At 35.2% G+C, this 20375-nt stretch overlaps 1 protein-coding gene and 1 long non-coding RNA gene across 2 annotated transcripts in view; both read left to right on the plus strand.

Annotated features, from left to right (window-relative positions):
• The first annotated feature begins 296 nt into the window (after window positions 1-296).
• On the plus strand, window positions 297-4043 carry LOC120350587. Its single transcript, XR_005570916.1, has 2 exons — window positions 297-329; window positions 3775-4043. It is a non-coding gene; the product is annotated as an uncharacterized LOC120350587 (long non-coding RNA).
• A 5120-nt stretch (window positions 4044-9163) lies between these two features.
• LOC111045453 (39S ribosomal protein L28, mitochondrial) overlaps window positions 9164-20375 on the plus strand; it is a 35761-nt gene continuing 24549 nt past the window's right edge. Inside the window, exons 1-4 of the mRNA XM_039422904.1 lie at window positions 9164-9490; window positions 10994-11041; window positions 17710-17878; window positions 19607-19751. Coding sequence (XP_039278838.1) covers window positions 11006-11041; window positions 17710-17878; window positions 19607-19751 — 350 coding nt within the window. The 5' untranslated portion in view covers window positions 9164-9490; window positions 10994-11005. The remainder of the gene's footprint in view (window positions 9491-10993; window positions 11042-17709; window positions 17879-19606; window positions 19752-20375) is intronic.

Genomic DNA, 20375 nt, shown 5'->3' on the forward strand with positions numbered 1-20375 from the left:
GATCCATGAGGATGATCAAGAAATCATAAGTTTTGGTTCGCCTAATTTTTCAGTTTCCTGCAATTCCCGTCCAATATAACTGGCGGACAGATAAAATTTCCTGTCCATCCATTGAATTTCAAAGAGAGGAGGAAATCTTCTAAATTCATCTCTCCAAAAATTAAAACTTTCAAGAGTAATAAGTTATGATTTTTCACAAGTGTTGAATTTTGGAAACCTGAATTAAAATGCAAATTAAAATGTTTTTTCAGGTCCACCTTGTATGATGTGACTATCTTCTTATTCATATTTGTGGTTTTTCAGGAAAGCATTTGCCCATCATATCAATTGTAAGTAATATTTGAGGAGACATTATTATGCTTTTCTTACAATTATTCAACTGTTACTACTAACTGTCAAGTCAATAGTAACAGTATTAACTATTAATTTATGGCCTATCAAGCAGCATACTAAAGCTAATATAATAGTCCAGGCAATGGATGCTCAAAAAAGGGTATAGAGGGGAATGTTTGGAAGACAATTTCTTACCGCAGTTCTGTTTAGGGTATTCAAGGAGGTAAACATAGAAAAGTGCAATTTTCATTGCTGCAGCAAGTGTTCACTCAGCGGTTCCACACCTTCAACAGAGGAGATAAAGATGCACACTTTTGGCATGTTCACCTACTAACTGGTCCAAATTAAGCTGCAAAGTCAAAAATTGTTTCACAGACACCCCCCTTCAAATGTGATTTTCAAACGATCAATTGTTGCAGCAATGAAAATTTCACCCCCTACATTGAAGCTGCTACAACAATGAAAGGAAAACTTGGAATAGTGAAATAATGCATCATTTCAAAGAGAATTCAATGCTCTCAGCATCAGTTTTTATGATGCATTGTTGGAGATTTATAAGCCCTGAAAGAGCAAAACATTGGATGAAAACCTGTCATTTTAACAATTACACACCTTCAAGAGCGAATATCTTGGTAACTGTTTGGAATATCACAAAATTCCAGCAAACAAAAAGTGTAGAGAATTTATTAAGCTTCATTTTTGAATAGTTAGTTATGTCAGTTGAACACATTGTTCTCAAGATAAGAGCGTGGGAGCAAAACGCTTAAAATGCAATTTTCAAACCACCCTCATCCCTTACCACATGAGTTAGGAATTTGATATGTTCTTCTCGTAACTAGTCTTAACAAAGCTGCAAAGTCAAAAATTGTGTCTAAAACATTCCCTCCAAATTCCTTTGTCAATTGGTCTATTGTTGAAAAAATGGAGATTTCACAATCAACACTAATGCTGCTGCAACAGTTATAGGGAAATGCGTATAAGTGTGAAATTATATATCAAATTGAAGACAATTCAATGCGTTATAAGCTCATAATCAGCATGAATTTTTCCCATCGATTTTTAAAAAGTTATAAGAGCAAAAATTGAAATATATTGGAGGCAAACATGTTTTTTCAAAAATTTTACACCTTCAAGAGAGGATATATCGAAAACTAGAGAAGATACCGCATAGAAAAAGTTGTGAGATGAATATTGTAAGAAATTATGTAAGCTTAAATTTTGTAAATAACAATTATGTACGTAAGATTCATAGTTTAGATTATATGCGAGAAACCAAAAAATGGTACCTTTGAACCACCACACCCCCTTAGCACATGGGGTAGGGGTGGGGACTTTTGATATGTTTACCTCCTTACTACCCTAAACAGAACTGTAGGGTCAAAAATTATTGTCTTCCAAACATTCCCCTTATAGCCTTTTCTTGACTGGACTATAAGAACGGAATGTTCATTAACTTGCTGTATACATAAGTGCTGAGTAACTGATTAGAGGAGGGTTTATTTCTGACGTATTAAAAGTGGCCTTCAGATGTTTTCATCAACAATTAATTTCTGTCACATTCCAGGATTTGACTGTGTATAACCACTTATCTGTATGAATGGAGAAAAGTTACCTTAGCTTAAAGAAGACCTCTATGACTTCGCCTGTATTCAGGCATTATAAAGTAGGTCTACCTGAATTTTGTACTGTAAAATCTAATGGATAAGAAACATTTTTTTTGTAGTGTCATAAGTGCGTACAGACTGCTCTGCTCCGCAACCGAACGTCACTCCAGCAGAGCGATTGATGATCGACCGGGGAGCAAGAGTAGTTCGACCGGGGAACGCGAGAAGATCTAACATCTTCCGTAACGTTCATGATGGGTGCGGGGCGGTCCGACTGTGGTTCGATGGTGGTACGAGGCGGTACGAGGGAGGAGCGTGCTCGGTGCGGGTTGGAAGCACGAATATGTGTACGCAGCTTATATCTCACTATAAAATGAATGCTCTATGTGAGAGGAAAACTCTTCAACAAATCTCATAGTAGAATAGTTAATGAAGGCGGCTGAATCAGACAAGGGTCTGATCAAAAGATTTACACTCATGAAGTTGGAAGTGTTCTTTTAGAACACTTAGCAACTCTTTAGAAACTCGCGCTCGGCAGGGGGCTTCGCCCCCTGCACCCCCAATAGGGTGGGTTAGCAGCCTCCGCGCTTCGCGCTCCGGCTGGGAGGCAGGCTTCGCCCGCCCAATTGTCTTTTGTGACTATATAGTGTTGGGTAGCAGGCTCCGCGTTTCGCGCTCCGGCTGGGATGCGGGCTCCGCCCGCACAATTGTCTTCTTCTCTTCCTCCTTCCTCTTCTTTTTCTTCAATAATTAGATCACAGCTGCTGGTCAGTAAACAACTTGGAATGATGCCAGGAAAGGCGCGACACGTTACAAAGATCTCACACACACACACAGTTTTCGATGAAAACTCAATTTGAATTTGATTGAAATTTAGCTATGGCTATTAACTTAACTTGGCGAGCTGAACAAAAAAGCTTGAAATAAATTTTTGTGGGAAACAAATTTAAATGTGTCCCAAATATTTGGGCGAGTACAGGGGTGCCGGGGGGAAAAATTGGAAGGTCTGGAGGTTTTCCCGTAGCCTCCAGTGTAGTATGCAACAGATTTGGTATTCAGTTTTCACAGCGATCTTATAGTTTGGCTGGGAATTTTTCGTATTTGGGAAAACTTCAAATTTTCGATGAAAACTCAATTTCCCGGGTCCCCATTTGAATTCGGTTGAAATTGAACTATGGCTATAGGCTTATCTCCGGGGGCTGAACAAAAAAGCTTTTATCGAATTTTCTGTGCGATGCTGATTTCAAATGTCGAAAAAATTTGGGGGTCTCTAGGGGGCCAGGAGGTGAAATTTTCGTGATTTGGAGGTTTTCCCATAGCCTCCAGTACGTTCCCTAATTGATTTCGAGGTTGTTTGTCCGTGACAATCAGCCGCATTGGCTGTGAATTTCTTGTCTATGTGGCTTTAATATAATAAAGATTGGCAACTTCAATATAATAAGATTTAGTACTCTTATATACAATGAAGTTAACTCCACCCACAAAGAGCATTTGGACAAAATGTTATTCAACTTAACAAGTATAGCATAGCAACAGACATCATCATCAGTGGATTATATGATGTTTGTAGATTAAACATAGAGCATTTGTCATGATGTCCCTAGTATTCAAGTTTTATAGTCTACTTTCAAGTTTTGGAGAAGCCATTCTTGGCATTCACCACTGAACCGGCATCCACTTTGCATTCATGATAATAAATGTTAGCATCTTGTATAAGTCGTGATATACTGCTTTTGGAATACAATTTTGATGCAATAATGTCACAAATGTTGGTGGCTGCCAAGATAAAAGAAAATTTTATTAAATTTCTGGTACTGATATCAATTTATTTTTTCAGATCAGGCTACTGAGGACAGTGGATAAAATTGATATGGTGTTTTGTTACCATGATATGGAGGGTAATGGTGGATGAGTGAGGGATGACACTAACAGGACAATAAGAATCGCGTTTGAGAGAACTGAAATGCATTCTAAGCTAGTATTTCATCTTAGCCAAGTATTCAAGTTTATGAAACTACTGTCTGTAAGACAGGTATTACGATGTAAGCAAATACAGTTGTAGCAAATAATATTATATCTTTGATAAATAAAATTAATTTGAATTTATTCGAATTTGTTATTGATTATTACTATCCTATTCCATTCTAGCACCTCCTGTGTGAATTTATAATTTACAAAAGTAATATATCTGATTTTTGTAAACAATACCTTGACAGAAATGAAAATACATTTGAAAGCTTAAAAAATATATTGGAAATTTGAATTTTCAAAATGTATTCTGAGTTTTCTAAAAGAAAGTTTAAAAGTTAATTATACTCTGAATCTCTCTTTTTGTATCTCTCATATTTCTATGATGAGACAGAAATTTTTTTGTTGCAATAAGACATTTTACAATGCATGCTCAACATCCAATAATAAATAATGTTGAAAGTTGAGAAATACAATCAGGGGCCTGTTCATAAAAATTTAGAAGTCCTGTAATACAGGAACAGCTGATTTTATCGGTTATATTTAACATGTAATTGGAATGGTGATTCTCCTTTATTACAGGACTTGTAAGTTTTATGAAACAGGCCCCAGACCCCTGTTTCAAAAAACTTGGAAGTCCTGTAATACAGGAACGGCTGATTTTATCAGCTGTATTGAGCATGTAATTGGAATGGTGATCCTGTATTACGTGCCTTATAAGTTTTATGAAACAGGGCCCAGGTTTCACTGAGTAATAAAATAAATAAACAATTGCAATGATTTATTGACGAGCGTTAGCGAGTTCTCACCTTTGACTTACTGAAGGCCAAAGTCGTTGTCCATCTGTTTGTATGTTCTACAATAAATAAGAGAGAATTGATCAATCAGCTTCAAATGTTGAACACGTATTCTTTGAACCTTTTTACAGGTCAAGTTCGTTGGACAGCAGAGTTCACTAAGGCCCGCCGCAAAGTAGACCCACGCTAATCCACGAAAAGCAACCCACGCCGTGGGATGTTTTGTAAACCATTGATAGGCTTCTCTAGACATCTGTGTAATACATGCAATGAATAATCAATTGTCAGCTGATTGATTATGAATAATTTTATAGCAATGGTTTAAAAAACATTCCACAGCGTGGGTTGCTTTTCGTGGATTAACGTGGGTCTACTTTGCGGCGGACCTAACTCCATCGTCCTTTTTCAGGATATACAAATAACATTGAAAGTGCTTAAGAAGAAAAAGTTTAGATTTTTTTATAATTTAGTCAGCTGGAATTAATTAGATGCTATTATGTAATTTTTCAATTCATTTAAAAAAGCTGATGCTATTTGGCAGGCTGGTATCACACTGACTGTCCTTTATGCGCCGACACATGATTTCAGCTGAATAATACTCAACATAATATTCATTTATAAGTTCTATATTAATGTTAACGTCTGTCTGCCTGTCTATTGACTGGGTAAATACGCGTAATTGATAATACTAATTGTGATAGCAGTTGCTATGACATTGACAAATTTTCTATGACAATTTTTTTTTGTTCAGTGTTAAAATTATTGTGAGTAGAGCTACTATTAGTGTTTACTAACACTCGATTATTCAATGTAGGTACCATATATTTCATTTTGTATCACTAGTAGTTCTGTGAACAGTAGACCTCGCGCAGTTATAACGACGTCCCAAACCATAAGCAAATCCACACTGATACTAACTATTTATTATTTGATCAGATCATGCTTACACAAGATTTAATTAAGATATAACGCTTTCCAGAATTTAGCGCAAGAAAACCAGAAGACATCTAGGCGCCCAGACGAGCTGTTATAAGTTCTTTGCATCCTATTATTTAATAGTGCATAAAAATAGTATTCAATGAGACATGCAATTATAGTCTACACAGATGCTAATTTTTTACCAAGTTATATAGAGATATTGAATTGCATGCGTCATGGCATGCAATTTATAGTCAACTCGACAGCTGATTTATGATGAAAAATTCTATAGTCTGATTTTCACTGAAGGAGGCTCCTTTTTCCTTTTATATTATCCTTGAAATGTAAAATTTCCAAAAAAACCTTTTAAATACGACGACGCGCAATTTAAAAAGGAACATAAATATACCTGTCAAATTTCATGAAAATCTATTACCGCGTTTCGCCGTAAATGCGCAATATATATAAACATTTAAACATTAAGAGAAATGCCAAACCGTCGACTTGAATCTTAGACCTCACTTCGCTCGATCAATTAATTATTAGTATTATCTTTAATGTTGAGATCATTGAAACGTTTTCAGATATATGTGCAGGTTTTGTCATTAATTTTCTTTTTAAATTCTGTATCGAAATCATGTATCATATGACCACTTCCTATTTGAAAAATGAAGTTGGATGAGTATAGTTTTGAAGCGATAGAAAGTAGTTTTTTCAATTGGAATAGGATCCCCATGGAACCTAATGTCATATCATACTACTTGTAAAAGAGATATTCAACTGTTTCCATAATAATTCTCATTAAATCAGGGTATAATTACAAATTGCGGATTTCAGAGATCAATACAACAGTTCATGAGCGAGTTCTATAACCCAGGGGTCACTAGTTATTCTATTAAAAAATAAATCAACTGTCAGCTGGATTATAAATTACATTCAATATTAGGCCTATATAAATACGAGTAGCCCTTACAAAGAAAGCAAGTACCGTAGGTAATATTGGAGTATGGAGAAAATTCCTCTACTCTCATAATATTATTATCCTGAAGAAAACACAAATTGAGTCAGCTGTATTTCGTCTATTTTTGCAAATTGGTTTTTAATGCCTAAGTTCTATACTTTAAACAGCTGGAGTTGGAAAATTTGCTTGCCAAAATGGGACATAGTCCACGTTCAAATTAAATTTTCCAAAAACTAGAAAGCCGGTCAAGTTTTAATTGTGATTAATTCCACGAGAACCAATCAGAGAAGCCGTCTCATCAAAAAGGTCTTCTCTGATTGGTTCTCGTGAAATTAATCACGGTTAAAATTTAACCGGATTTTGTGCAACCAGGCTGTAAATACAGTGTTTCGCTGTAAATGCGGAACACACATCAAGAGAAAAGCAAAACAGTCAACTTGAATCTTGGACCTCGCTTTGCTCGGTCAATGAATAATATTTTATAGTCTCATTATTTCTTTGATCAGAAGTAGATGATGTATATAGCGATATTGGAGTATGAAGGGTTTCACTAAAATTACTATTGCCCAGGTCAGTAGAATAATTGAAAACGTGAATCTTTTGCTTTGATTGTTTCTATTATAGTAAGCTATTATATAATTATGGCAACACGAATTTATTTTGGTTGTTTCTCCATAAAAGCTTTTTATTGATACTACTAGTCTATATATCAATAATAATTTTTATTGATTTAAATACTATTTATATATCATTAAATATTATTTATTACCCCGTCACATTATATTATGATGAAATGGGGTATCATTTTTTTAAGATTGTGCAAAAACAGTACGGTAGGCCTAAAACTTTTTTTTGATTATTACTTTTGTGAGATAATGGAATAAGTAGGTAATCAATAATATTAAATATAAATAAAAAAACTGAAATTGAGTTTTTTTAAACGAATAAGTTTTTCAAAAATTAATATTCTTTTGAGAAAAATTCTCTATTCGAAAATACCATGAAGAAAATATCCATGTACATTTACTGAATCAAAGCTCGTACTGTATATGTCCAACTACATTTTCTATTTCACTTGTGGCTTCAGTTCCATTGTGCATTATGATCACTTGACCTAAGTTTGCAGGTTAAATAATGAAAAAATGAATTCTCTATCTGACATTGCAATTGGATTATAATAATGTTGTTTATCCAAGTTGATAAACATTTGGGAAATATTTTGAAAACATATTAGGGAAATATTTTGGGACTGTGACATGATACACACCACACACCTGAAAATAAACTATTCATTTTTGAATTTTCTAAATATTATATTACTGTATTTTTGTTTTGTTTTTTATTCATTTTTATAATGAAACTTCTTCTGAATGTTTCTTTCAAATTTTGATGATTGTAATTTCACACTACTTTACAAGAATTCATTAGAAGTAAAATGATGACATGCTGAACTTCTGAAAGCAAACTATTTCTTTTTTTCAATTCTTTATATCATTATTGTATACAATTTTCGTTTGTCGTTTATATTATGAGAATCTCACTACATGTTCTTACAAATTTTGATGATTGTAATTTTACATACTGCATTGACTTATTGATTTAATAAAAAAATATGAACATCTGAAAACAAACTACCGTATTTCCTTCTTTGAATTTTTATATTATTGCATATAATTTTTTTCTGTCGTTTCTATTATGAGACTCTTCATAAATTTGTTTCTCACAAATGTTGATGATTGTAATTTTATGCCTTGGTATTTGAATATTACTCAAGAGAATATACAAAATCTTATCTTTGTTTTTTCATACTACATTTTTACTTATTTTTGGAGGAAAAAATAAATATCTATTATTCTGATTTTAATTTTATATATCATTGACTTATTCCTGAAAATAAAATAAAAATGTATTAAGTTATGCTGAATTTATATTTTCCAGCTCATGATCTTGGTACCTGATCTGATTTCTCAATAGTAAACCGTTCCTAAACTCGTTATGTCCAAATTACAGTTCCAAAATCCATCAATCCAAACTATTTTTTATTTTCTCACAAAACTCGTGTCACTTGATTTTCTATAGAAGTGTGGAAATTTATTTCATGAATAAACTCCTATGGATGTCTTGTCCAACGTTCAGAGAAATTATAATTCAGAGGACAAGTATAAACTATATCCATAGATTCATATCATTTCACATCTTTTCCGAAAAATAAAATTATTACGCATCTGAAACAAACAGAAATTATAATTCAGAGGACAAGTATAAACTATATCCATAAATTCATATCATTTCACATCTTTTACGAAAAATAAAATTATTACTCATCTGAAACAAACTTTTAAAATTCGTAATCTTAAAATCTTTAAATTCGTATTTGCGCGCCTTTTTTGGAGAACGAAGCTTGGAACAAGGGATTCATAGAGCTACATATTTTGAAAGCAAATTATTCCACCTAGAGCGCTGAGAGCTGCCTACGTCATGGATTAGCTATATATAGTTTGTTTACAACGTCGACAGAGTGGTAAATGGTTTGTTTACAAAGTCGTCCGATCGCTCCGTCGTCCGAGTGGCTGTCTCCCTGTGTTGTAAGTGTACGCTTTTGAACAGCTGATCACCTGATGGTTCTAGCCTTGTAGTTTCGTAAGCAACGGTAGATTTTCAAACAGCTGTAAATTCTATTTTGCAAAATTCAAAAGCAAATTTATAGGTATACACTATAATACAGTGAACGGCCATGAACAGTTGCAATAATTAATAAGAATTGAACAATAATTTGGATTTTGCATTTTTACCAAGAAATAGAAATTTTATAATCAGTTTCAAACTTCTTCAGTTTGGTATTTATGTAAGAGCTGGAATCAATTTCAAACTTTAAGTTGCCGACTATTGAAAGGGCTAGAATCAGTAAGGTTAGTATTATTTGGTATTTCTTCCTCAACTAATTACTATTGCAGTAAATAGAAAGTATGTTTGTATTTTCAAATATCCAATTTCTCGATCAAGTACCAAGCCATTCCTGGGTAGATTGCGTCAGTGAGTACATTTTCAACATTAATAAACACTGTTCAAACAGACCACACTTTACTTGATCACGATAGCAGTGTCACAGATCTGACCAGGGATCTGTCACCATCCTCGGATTTAGTATGGATTCAAAGCTGACCTGGGAGCATCATATTCTTGGAGTGGGATGTTGTACCATGCAGTTTTTGGTAGCCGCATACTGTATGGTATCTTGATCTGAGTACATTCCTCACATGCCAGACACATTCTACTGCTCCAGAGGAAAGCTCTTCGAATCATCACATATAACAAGTATGATGCACGTTGCCAGCCTATCTTCTGTAAATTGGGCATTTACACAGTTTGTGGACACTACATCCTGGATTCACTGCTATAATTATTATGTAAAAAGGAACATTACAACGCTACATCGGAGAGAGCAAGTGCACTCCTACAACTTTTGGAAAAGAACAAATTAGAATGTGCCTCGCTGTCAATTATTGTCAAAGGTAAAGGACTGTTTTCCCGTGCTGGCGATGAGGATTTTTACACTTGCCAGAGCCGGTGAGGGCGTGTTCGGTGAACAATACCCTATATCTCAATCAAAGACCAGGCCATTCCTGGATAGATCGCGTCAGTCGGTATATTTCAACATGAGGAATAAAAACACTCGTCAAACAGACCACACTTTACTTGATCATGATGGCAGTCTCACAGTTCACAAGTATCTTCATTAAAGAAGTCATTGATATTATATAAACTCTTTTTTATCAGCCACTTGGATAAGGAGTACCTGAAGATGTTCACCGAACGCTCCCTCACCGGCTCCGGAAGGTGGATAAAAATCCTTAGCGCTAGCACAGGGAAACAGTCCTTCAACTTCGACAAATGACAGTGCGGATTGTGATGGCAGAGGATAGTGTTGACGAATCTGTTTGTGGCTCTTGCCTTGAATTGTTCTCAAATAATGAAAAGTCTATAAATTGCGAGGGTTATTGTATGAAGTGGTTTCATATTAAATGTGTGAAAATAACAACTAATGAATTCAAAAATATTGAAGACCTAAGTAGAAAAGTTTCGTGGTACTGTGACTTGTGCAATTTGAAGGTTAGGGAGACGATTGAAAATTTGAAGTCTACTACTTGTGTTAAGTCTACTTGTGATAATATTGTTTTGGACGATTACTGTGAACAATTAAAACAGGTAAATGCGGTACATCCAAATTTGTCCTTCTCCGAGTTTTGTAGAAGTGCACTTGCCCTCTCCGATGTAGCGTTGTGATGTTACTAATCACCTGTTGTAAGAAAAATGTTAGGTTATAATATTATTTAAACCATGAAAAAATACTGCGAGTCAAAACTGGCATACCCGCTGAACTATTTCTAATTCATTCTTTTTTCTTTTTACAGCATTGATCTAAAATGTCCATCAAGAATGCTCTCTCAAAACTTCCACCGGTAAGTTCAAACCATTGTCATGCATTTCTTAACGTGTAAGGCTCAACTCACACCTACGTGACTCACGTCTAGAAGAGACTCGACTCTGTCTCTTCTCGATGCAGCATGTGTTTTCAAATGATGACGTCGCGAAGACTAGAATCGACTGATCTGAGTATCAACATTTGCAAAAACATGCTGCGTCGAGAAGAGACTACGAGAATTTGAGTCGCGTTAGTTTGCGTTGAGCCTAAATAGTCTGAAAAGACTGCGTGTTTCAGATCTTCATCCAAATTGATTTATTCGTATCTATGTGTCTATCGAGTCTTATTTGTGTAAAGAGCTGTGGGCCTTAAAGCTGATTGACATGCACGTAGCAATTCAAAAAAATCTGGTGTGGTACACTCACACAACTTTCCTTTGAACTGGGAGCCTCATTCTTAAACGACAATAATTTAGAGAAATAACATAATGACGATTGTCGGCAACATAATTATTTGAAACTACGATCAGACTACTGTATATGTGTGTATATAATTGTTTTCAGAGTACTTTTTCCTTTGTGTAAATTGTGAAATCCGATGATTTTTTAAAAGTCGTCAAAATAGCTGTTCTACAGATGAAATATCTCGACTATGTGTTATTTTTATAGACTGCTCTACCTACCTACCTACCTCATGCACGAGAAGGAGGTTACAAAGTCCATTTCTCAAGGATGGGGTGAACCCCCCATTAGTTTCCCAGAAAGGAGACTCATGCCAGTTGATGGAGCTGATAAATGACTATACAGAGTATGAATTTGAAATAAATCAGTCGAGTAATTTTTGAGAAAATCGTGAAAAACATGGTTTTTCAGTAATTATCCGCCATTTTTCTCGAGAATATTACGCAGCTCCTGCAATTTTCCTAGAAATGAGACTCATGTCAGTTGATAGGGCTTATAAATAGCTATCCATGGTATGAATTTGAAGAAAATCGTTAGAGCCGTTTTCGAGAAAACCGTGAAAAACATGGTTTTTTAGTAATTATCCGCCATTTTTCTCGAGAATATTACGCAGCTCCTGCAATTTTCCTAGAAATGAGACTCATGTCAGTTGATAGGGCTTATAAATAGCTATCCATGGTATGAATTTGAAGAAAATCGTTAGAGCCGTTTTCGAGAAAACCGTGAAAAACATGGTTTTTTAGTAATTATCCGCCATTTTTCTCGAGAATATTACGCAGCTCCTGCAATTTTCCTAGAAATGAGACTCATGTCAGTTGATAGGGCTTATAAATAGCTATCCATGGTATAAATTTAAAGAAAATCGTTAGAGCCGTTTTTGAGAAAATCATGAAAAACATGGTTTTTTAGTAATTATCCGCCATTTTTTCCGCCATCTTGAATTTAATTTTATTGAATTTCTTATTGTCGGGTCCTCATAGTATAAGGACCTTAAGTTTAAAATTTCAAGTCAATCGGTTAATTAGGAATGGAGTTATCGTGTTCACACACATACACACACACACACACAACACACACACACACACAACACACACACACACACACACAGACCAACACCCAAAAATCATGTTTTTGGACTCAGGGGACCTTGAAACGTATAGAAAACTTGAAATTGGGGTACCTTAATTTTTTTTGGAAAACAATACTTTCCTTACCTATGGTAGTAGGGCAAGGAAAATAATCAAACAGTACAGGTACTCTAAGTGTGATTTTCAGTCTATTATTGTCAGAGCCTCTGACTGCCAAGCATTTCTTCCTTTTCCCCTTTCTTTTATATTAGGGTATGATCAAGGTAACCAAGGTCATCCAAGGGTACCCGCTGATACCCTGACCTCACCCTCCTACCTTACCTGCCCCTAATTATATAGGTGGTAACAAATGAAGTGAAGTGATCACATTGTATGCGTATATATGCAAGCACAGAACTGTAGTGAGTTCCTCGTTATAATGGCAGTGAAGAAAGATAGGAGATCAACGTTGCCGATCCTCTGTCTTGTCAATGCCTTCTATAGACGGTAGCTGATACAACTATATTGATGTAATATTAACTATTTTTAGTGAAATTCGACAATATCTTTGTTTTCTTATTAATATTAACTGTTCAATCTCGTTTAAAATAATCAATTATATTTTATTAAGCAAAAAGTTATATTTCCTAATGAATTTTTATAATTAAGATGGAATATTTTGTTAATTAATTGTTATTCTACATTGTTGAAAGACGATCTGGCAATAGAGCAAAGCGAGAAAGAGATAGCGCTATCCGCTTTATTGAATGATAGACAAGTATAGCAACACTATTGTCAATCGTACACTGCCTTTATAACGTGGACCTCACTAAAGTCTATGGTGCAAGTGCACGCTTGGCCATGGTTTACCAATATTTTAAAAGTTTTTAATTTATTGTGATACATTCTGTGATTCATTTTGAGTATAACATCAACCTTCAAAATTTTCAAATCATTATTCCTGGACCGAAAATCAAGTGACGAAGCAGTGTGTGATTACATAACCTTAACTTTTGGACAACATAAACATTTTATCGAAATTTTTGGAGAAAAATAGTACAGGCTCAGCCTAGTTTTTTTCTCCAATGTCATAAATGTATTATGATTATAGTGTTTTATAGAATAAATGAATGAGAATAGATTAGAATCGACAAACCCTCAGATGAAAAACAAAATCTTGAAAGAGCAATAAGAACAAACACACTGAAAACATGTGCATTTGCTGGTTGCGTTGAGTGTGAGCAGCTACAGGCAAGTCACAACGTGTTTCAATAATTCTTTCCACATTTTGTTTCTCGACTCAGGCTTCTCGCTTTGCTCAGTTGCCACATCGTCTTTTAACAATGTAGAATTTATAATTAATTAACAAAATATTTCATCTCAATTTTGAAAATTCATGATGAAATTATTGAGAAATATAATTGAGGCGGTAGGTCCAATAAGGGCCTATAGGCCTATAAGCCCTTATTGGGGAGAACTCGGAAATGGATTCTCCATAATTTCATCTATATAAATGTGAAGATTTCATTCAAATATCTTTTTTATTGAGGTTGCTATAACTATTATAGCAAACCCACGTTTAAGCCCTTCTTGCAGAGAACAGCTAATTCTCCTTACTCTCGTGGTTTTATTCACTATAACTTAAAATATTACCTATTAAAACAGTTGCAATTCAGCACAGCAGTAATGTATTATCAAATACAAACCTTGTGGTACACTTGCTGTGTCTAAATCATACTCTCAAGTGTATGAACCTTTCAAATATTTGAAGCAGCTCCCTGAAGAACTTTCTTTGCCTATTGCACCAGCAGTTCCACTTAAAATAGGAAACATCAAAGATGCCAAAGACCTCTATCCGTAGTTGAAACAAGAGACGACAGTTTTATGAAGAGTTTCTTGCGAGAAGGGAAACTAACCAAAAAGCTGATGGACGATTACACAACTTCTCCACTGATTCAGAAGATGAAGAAAATGATGAACCGCTGGCCATGGATGTTTCTTCATAACACATGTACATATTATTTTCAAATGGGATGACACTCATATTTGGGGCATCATTTCAACTAATATTTGGCATTGGTTTCAAGATTTCATTGAATTATGAAAACTTTTGAATTTTATTTTTCATGAAGACATTAGTTTTCAGCCCAATTAACAAGATTATATTAAATAGGAATAAATAAATAATTGAATATATTAAAAAGTATTGTATTATTTATTTACGAAATTTACTCATTAAATAACCAAAGACCTTATTGGGGAGAACAGATTTATAAGCCCTTATTGTATAGAATGTCAAGAGAGTGTTCTCCCCAATAAGGGCTTCAACATACTTCCATATATATTAAATTGAAAATGAAGTATCTTGAAATAAATTTTTTTTTTATTAATTTACCATAGAGAACATATTTTCAAAGGAATGAACCATTCATATTTCAACAATGTTAACCGAATGTTACAAGATATATGTGTAAAAACTTTGGATCTCCATATCTCAGAATGATAGTTTTGAGTACGCCTTATTGCACCTACCCTCATTTCTTGCTTAATGAAAATATAATTGATTATTTAAAATGAGAATGAACAGTTAATAACATCATAAAACCTGTATCAGCTACCGTTCTATAGAAGGCATGACAAGACAATGAGATCGGCAACGTTTTTCTACTATCTTTCTTCACTGCCATTTCAACCTGCACTCACTTTGGCGACTCTCTTTTGACCGACGATTCCATGAAAATATTTGAATCTATAACTTGATCTGAGATGAAAATATCTGATACAATAGACGTAACATAAAAAATTGAGAAGAGAATTGATAATTGCCTTTACTAAGGGGCGAGTTAGGACTATCTAGGTCCTTAGGTCCCTCTCTTATGTCTAGGTCCTCTCTGTCCCACAACCCTAATAAGAAAATAAGAATATGGAATATTGCTGGAATAAGACTAGTTGACCGAACGAAGTGAGGTCTAAGATTCAAGTCGACGGTTTGGCATTTCTCTTAATGTTAAAATGTCTATATGTTGCGCATTTACGGCGAAACGCGGTAATAGATTTTCATGAAATTTGACAGGTATGTTCCTTTTTTAATTGCGCGTCGACGTATATACAAGGTTTTTGGAAATTTTGCATCTCAAGGATAATATAAAAGGAAAAAGGAGCCTCCTTCATTCGCCAATATTGATAAAAATCAGACTATAGAATATTCATCATAAATCACCTGACAAGTGATTACACAGAGTGTGATGAAAGAACTGAGAAAACGCAAAAAAACTCTAATTTTGGGCGTATCTTGGCGTTATTTTAAAACACAACATTATTAAACCCCACTGAGCTCTGTAATAAATTTAAAGCTGAGAAGCGCAAAAAAAAAACTCTAACTTTGGGCGTATTTTTGACGTTATACACCATAACTTCTAACACAACATTATTACACCCTAGCTGAGCTTTTGTACTAATTTGAACATTTTCTGTTCATTTGTTCTCAATAAAGCTGGAGAAACGCTGAAAACGCAGATTTTGGGCGTATCTTTGGAAATTTTTCCAAATCCGTTCTTAATGCGCTTCTAAGGCCAACTGAACATACCTACCAATTTTTGGTAGTTTCTTTTAAAACCAAACCGGTTTTGGTCCAGTAGATTTTTAGCTCGCGAGTGAGTGAGTCAGTCAGTCCGTGAGTGAGTGCCATTCCGCTTTTATATATAGAGATTATGAAACTAACTATTGTATGTAATTGTAAACGATTTTCTGTAATTGATGTAGTAGTTGTAGTTTTTTGGGAAAACACATTTATTATTTTTTAAACGATACTGCAGGCATGTCAAGCTAATTTATACAGCTTAATCTCAACGCTTCTTTCCTCATTTTTCTATTTATTTGTTTTCCCATTCTATCTCATTTTCCCATTTGTAGTTATATTTTGTCTTTAAGAATCTATTGACAAACATGTTTAACATCTACTCGAATCACAAACTTGAAGAAGGGTCTACATTGGTAAGTGGACCCGTTCTTGAAACTTGACTTCGAGTGTGCAAAATACATTATTTTTTTAGAACACTCGAAATCAAGTAAACGTTACCATAGAGAAACATAGCGTAAGTAGATATCCCATGGTATAGGGCGTTTATGTTGCAACTTTAATGATATTTCAAGCCGATAGTCCACGTATTTTTTACCCGTGAAGCTGTATGACGCTGGTAGTCTCTAATACTGAGCCGGTCATACACTCTCGCCCCAACAAACCGTGAAATCGACAGTAATCGGCTTGAGATATCAGTAAAAAGTTGCAACATAAATCCCACAACCATGGGATATCTACTTATGCTATTGTTTCTCTCTATGACGTTACTAATGTAAACGCTCCTTAATGACAGTCAAACTTTTTCTTGTGACTTGAGTAATTCAAAAAGTGAAGTAACACATAACCTAGCTACTTTCGACGTTTTAAAAATTAGAATTTTAGGTTAGGTTAGGTTTAGTTAAGGTTGTGGTTAGGTTAGGTTAGGTCCATTGAAATGGTGAGTGGAATCAGGCTTCAGTTTCAAAAAATTTTCAAACGCGTTTTTCTCAAAACTACATTTTTCAACATAACTTAAAGGTACACTTTTCTCATGAACCAGATGAGATAGACTCTTATTTTTTTTTTAAATGAAAGGTATATCCTTTTTACATATTTTGAATGTACAACTTTTCTGAATTACAATTACTTTTTGGCAAAAAAATTTTTTTCTAAAAATTTTTTTACAAAAAATGACATATTTTTTAAAAAATCATAAAAAATTTATCTGTCTGCCAAATCAAAAGTTACACATTCAAAATATGTAAAAAGGATGCACCTTTCATTCAAAAAAAAATAGGAGTCTATCTCATCTGGTTCATGAGAAAAGTGTACCAATGTTAACATTGTGTTAGATAGGAACCTTCAGTCCCCTTAAGAGAAATGCCAAACCGTCGACTTGAAACGTAGACCTCACTTAGCTCGGTCAAAATATAAGAGAGATCTATTTCTTCCATTATAACGTGGACCTCACTATAGCGCTATTATAACAGTACAGAGTTTCACACTGATCTTATATTTGTATATTTATTTGTCTCTATGACGAAGTGTTGTAAACTTTGTGTTTCATGATAATAGATGATTATTGATTGATTGACGTTAAAATTTATTGTTTCGGCAGGTAAATAGACTGTACAAGTTTGATAAGCCTACCATCTTGGACTCAGACCTGTACAAAAGATTGCCGGACGCCTACAAGAAGTTCTACAAAGAATGGCGGATGACCTTGCCCAGTCCAGTGCATTATGTACCCAAGCAAGGAAAGTGGGAGAAGAATCCTAAACTGGCGTAATGTAAGTGTTTCAATCTACCGTAAGACCGGTTACACAAAAAACAAACAAAACCTACTCTAGAACATGGTACTCCATAGTGGAGTAGGTCAATTTCCACACAGAAACACTAAACATGTAGAGGCACATTATAAGAAACTAGTCTTCAGGCTCGCTACGCTCGCCATATCCGTCTAGCAAGGGGGCTCTGCCCCCTGGACCCCCGACTGGATCGTCCAAAAATGAGATCAGCGGGCTCGCTTCGCTCGCCTGCATTTTTCATTTGAGCATACTTCATTCCATCAGAAAGTCAAAGTACTGAGAAAACGCAGAAAAGCTGAGAAAAACGCTGATTTTGGGCGTATCTTTGATGAAATATAATGGTGCGTACAGACTTTCGCTCTGCTCCGCAACCGAACATCACTCCAGCAGAGCGAATGATGATCGACCGGGGAGCAAGAGTGGTTCGACGGGGAACGCGAGAAGATCTAACATCTTCCGTAACGTTCATGATGGGTGCGACTGCAGAGGGGGCGGGGGCGTATATGTGTACGAAGCTTTAAAGTCACCTCATCACAAAGTTTTTAAACCCTAGCTAAACCTCTGTACCAAATTTGAACATTTTCCGTCTATTAGTTGATGAAAGAAATGAGAAAACGCAAAAAAACTCTAATTTTGGGCGTATCTTTGGCGTTATTTTAAACACAACATTATTAAACCCCAGCTGAGCCTCTGTAGTAAATTTAAAGCTGAGAAAGCGCAAAAAAAAACGCTAACTTTGGGCGTATTTTTGACGTTATTACAAATAACTTCTAACACAACATTATTAACCCTAGCTGAGCTTTTGTACTAAATTTGAACATTTTCTGTTCATTTGTTCTCAATAAAGCTGAGAAAAACGCTGAAAACGCAGATTTTGGGCGTATCTTTGGAAATTTTTCCAAATCCGTTCTTAATGCGCTTCTAAAGGGCCAACTGAACATACTACCAATTTTTGGTAGTTTCTTTTAAAAACCAAACCGGTTTTTGGTCCAGTAGATTTTTAGCTCTGCGAGTGAGTGAGTGAGTCAGTCAGTCAGTGAGTGAGTGCCATTCCGCTTTTATATATATAGATTTATGAAACTAACTATTGTATGTAATTGTAAACGATTTTCTGTAATTGATGTAGTAGTTGTAGTTTTTGGGAAAAAACATTATTTATTTATTTAAACGATACTGCAGGCATGTCAAGCGAATTTATACAAGCTTAATCTCAACGCTTCTTTCTCATTTTTCTATTTATTTGTTTTCCCATTCTATCTCATTTTCCCATTTGTAGGTTATATTTTGTCTTTAAGAATCTATTTGACAAACATGTTAACATCTACTCGAATCAACAAAACTTGAAAAAGGAACATACCTGTCAAATTTAATGAAAATCTATTACCGCGTTTCGCCGTAAATGCACAACATATAAACATTGAAACATTAAGAGAAATGCCAAACCGTCGACTTGAAACGTAGACCTCACTTCGCTCGGTCAAATATTAAAGAGAGATCTTATTTTCTTCCATTATAACGTGGACCTCACTATAGCGCTATTATAACAGTACAGAGTTTCACACTGATCTTATATTTGTATCTTTTATTTGTCTCTATGACGAAGTGTTGTAAACTTTGTGTTTTATGATAATAGATGATTATTGATTGTTTGATTGACGTTAAAATTTATTGTTTCGACAGGTAAATAGACTGTACAAGTTTGATAAGCCTACCATCTTGGACTCAGACCTGTACAAAAGATTGCCGGACGCCTACAAGAAGTTCTACAAAGAATGGCGGATGACCTTGCCCAGTCCAGTGCATTATGTACCCAGCAAGGAAAGTGGGAGAAGAATCCTAAAACTGGCGTAATGTAAGTGTTTCAATCTACCGTAAGACCGGTTACACAAAAAACAAACAAAACCTACTCTAGAACATGGTACTCCATAGTGGAGTAGGTCAATTTCCACACAGAGAACACTAAACATGTAGAGGACACATTATAAGAAACTAGTCTTCAGGCTCGCTACGCTCGCCATATCCGTCTAGCCAGGGGGCTCTGCCCCCTGGACCCCCGACTGGATCGTCCAAAAATGAGATCAGCGGGCTCGCTTCGCTCGCCTGCATTTTTCATTTGAGCATACTTCATTCCATCAGAAAGTGCAAAGTACTGAGAAAACGCAGAAAAGCTGAGAAAAACGCTGATTTTGGGCGTATCTTTGATGAAATATAATGGTGCGTACAGACTTTCGCTCTGCTCCGCAACCGAACATCACTCCAGCAGAGCGAATGATGATCGACCGGGGAGCAAGAGTGGTTCGACCGGGGAACGCGAGAAGATCTAACATCTTCCGTAACGTTCATGATGGGTGCGACTGCAGAGGGGGCGGGGGCGTATATGTGTACGAAGCTTTAAAGTCACCTCATCACAAAGTTTTTAAACCCTAGCTAAACCTCTGTACCAAATTTGAACATTTTCTGTCTATTAGTTGATGAA

The sequence above is a fragment of the Nilaparvata lugens genome, chromosome 3 (assembly GCF_014356525.2).
Source record: "Nilaparvata lugens isolate BPH chromosome 3, ASM1435652v1, whole genome shotgun sequence".
Taxonomy (NCBI): domain Eukaryota; kingdom Metazoa; phylum Arthropoda; class Insecta; order Hemiptera; family Delphacidae; genus Nilaparvata; species Nilaparvata lugens.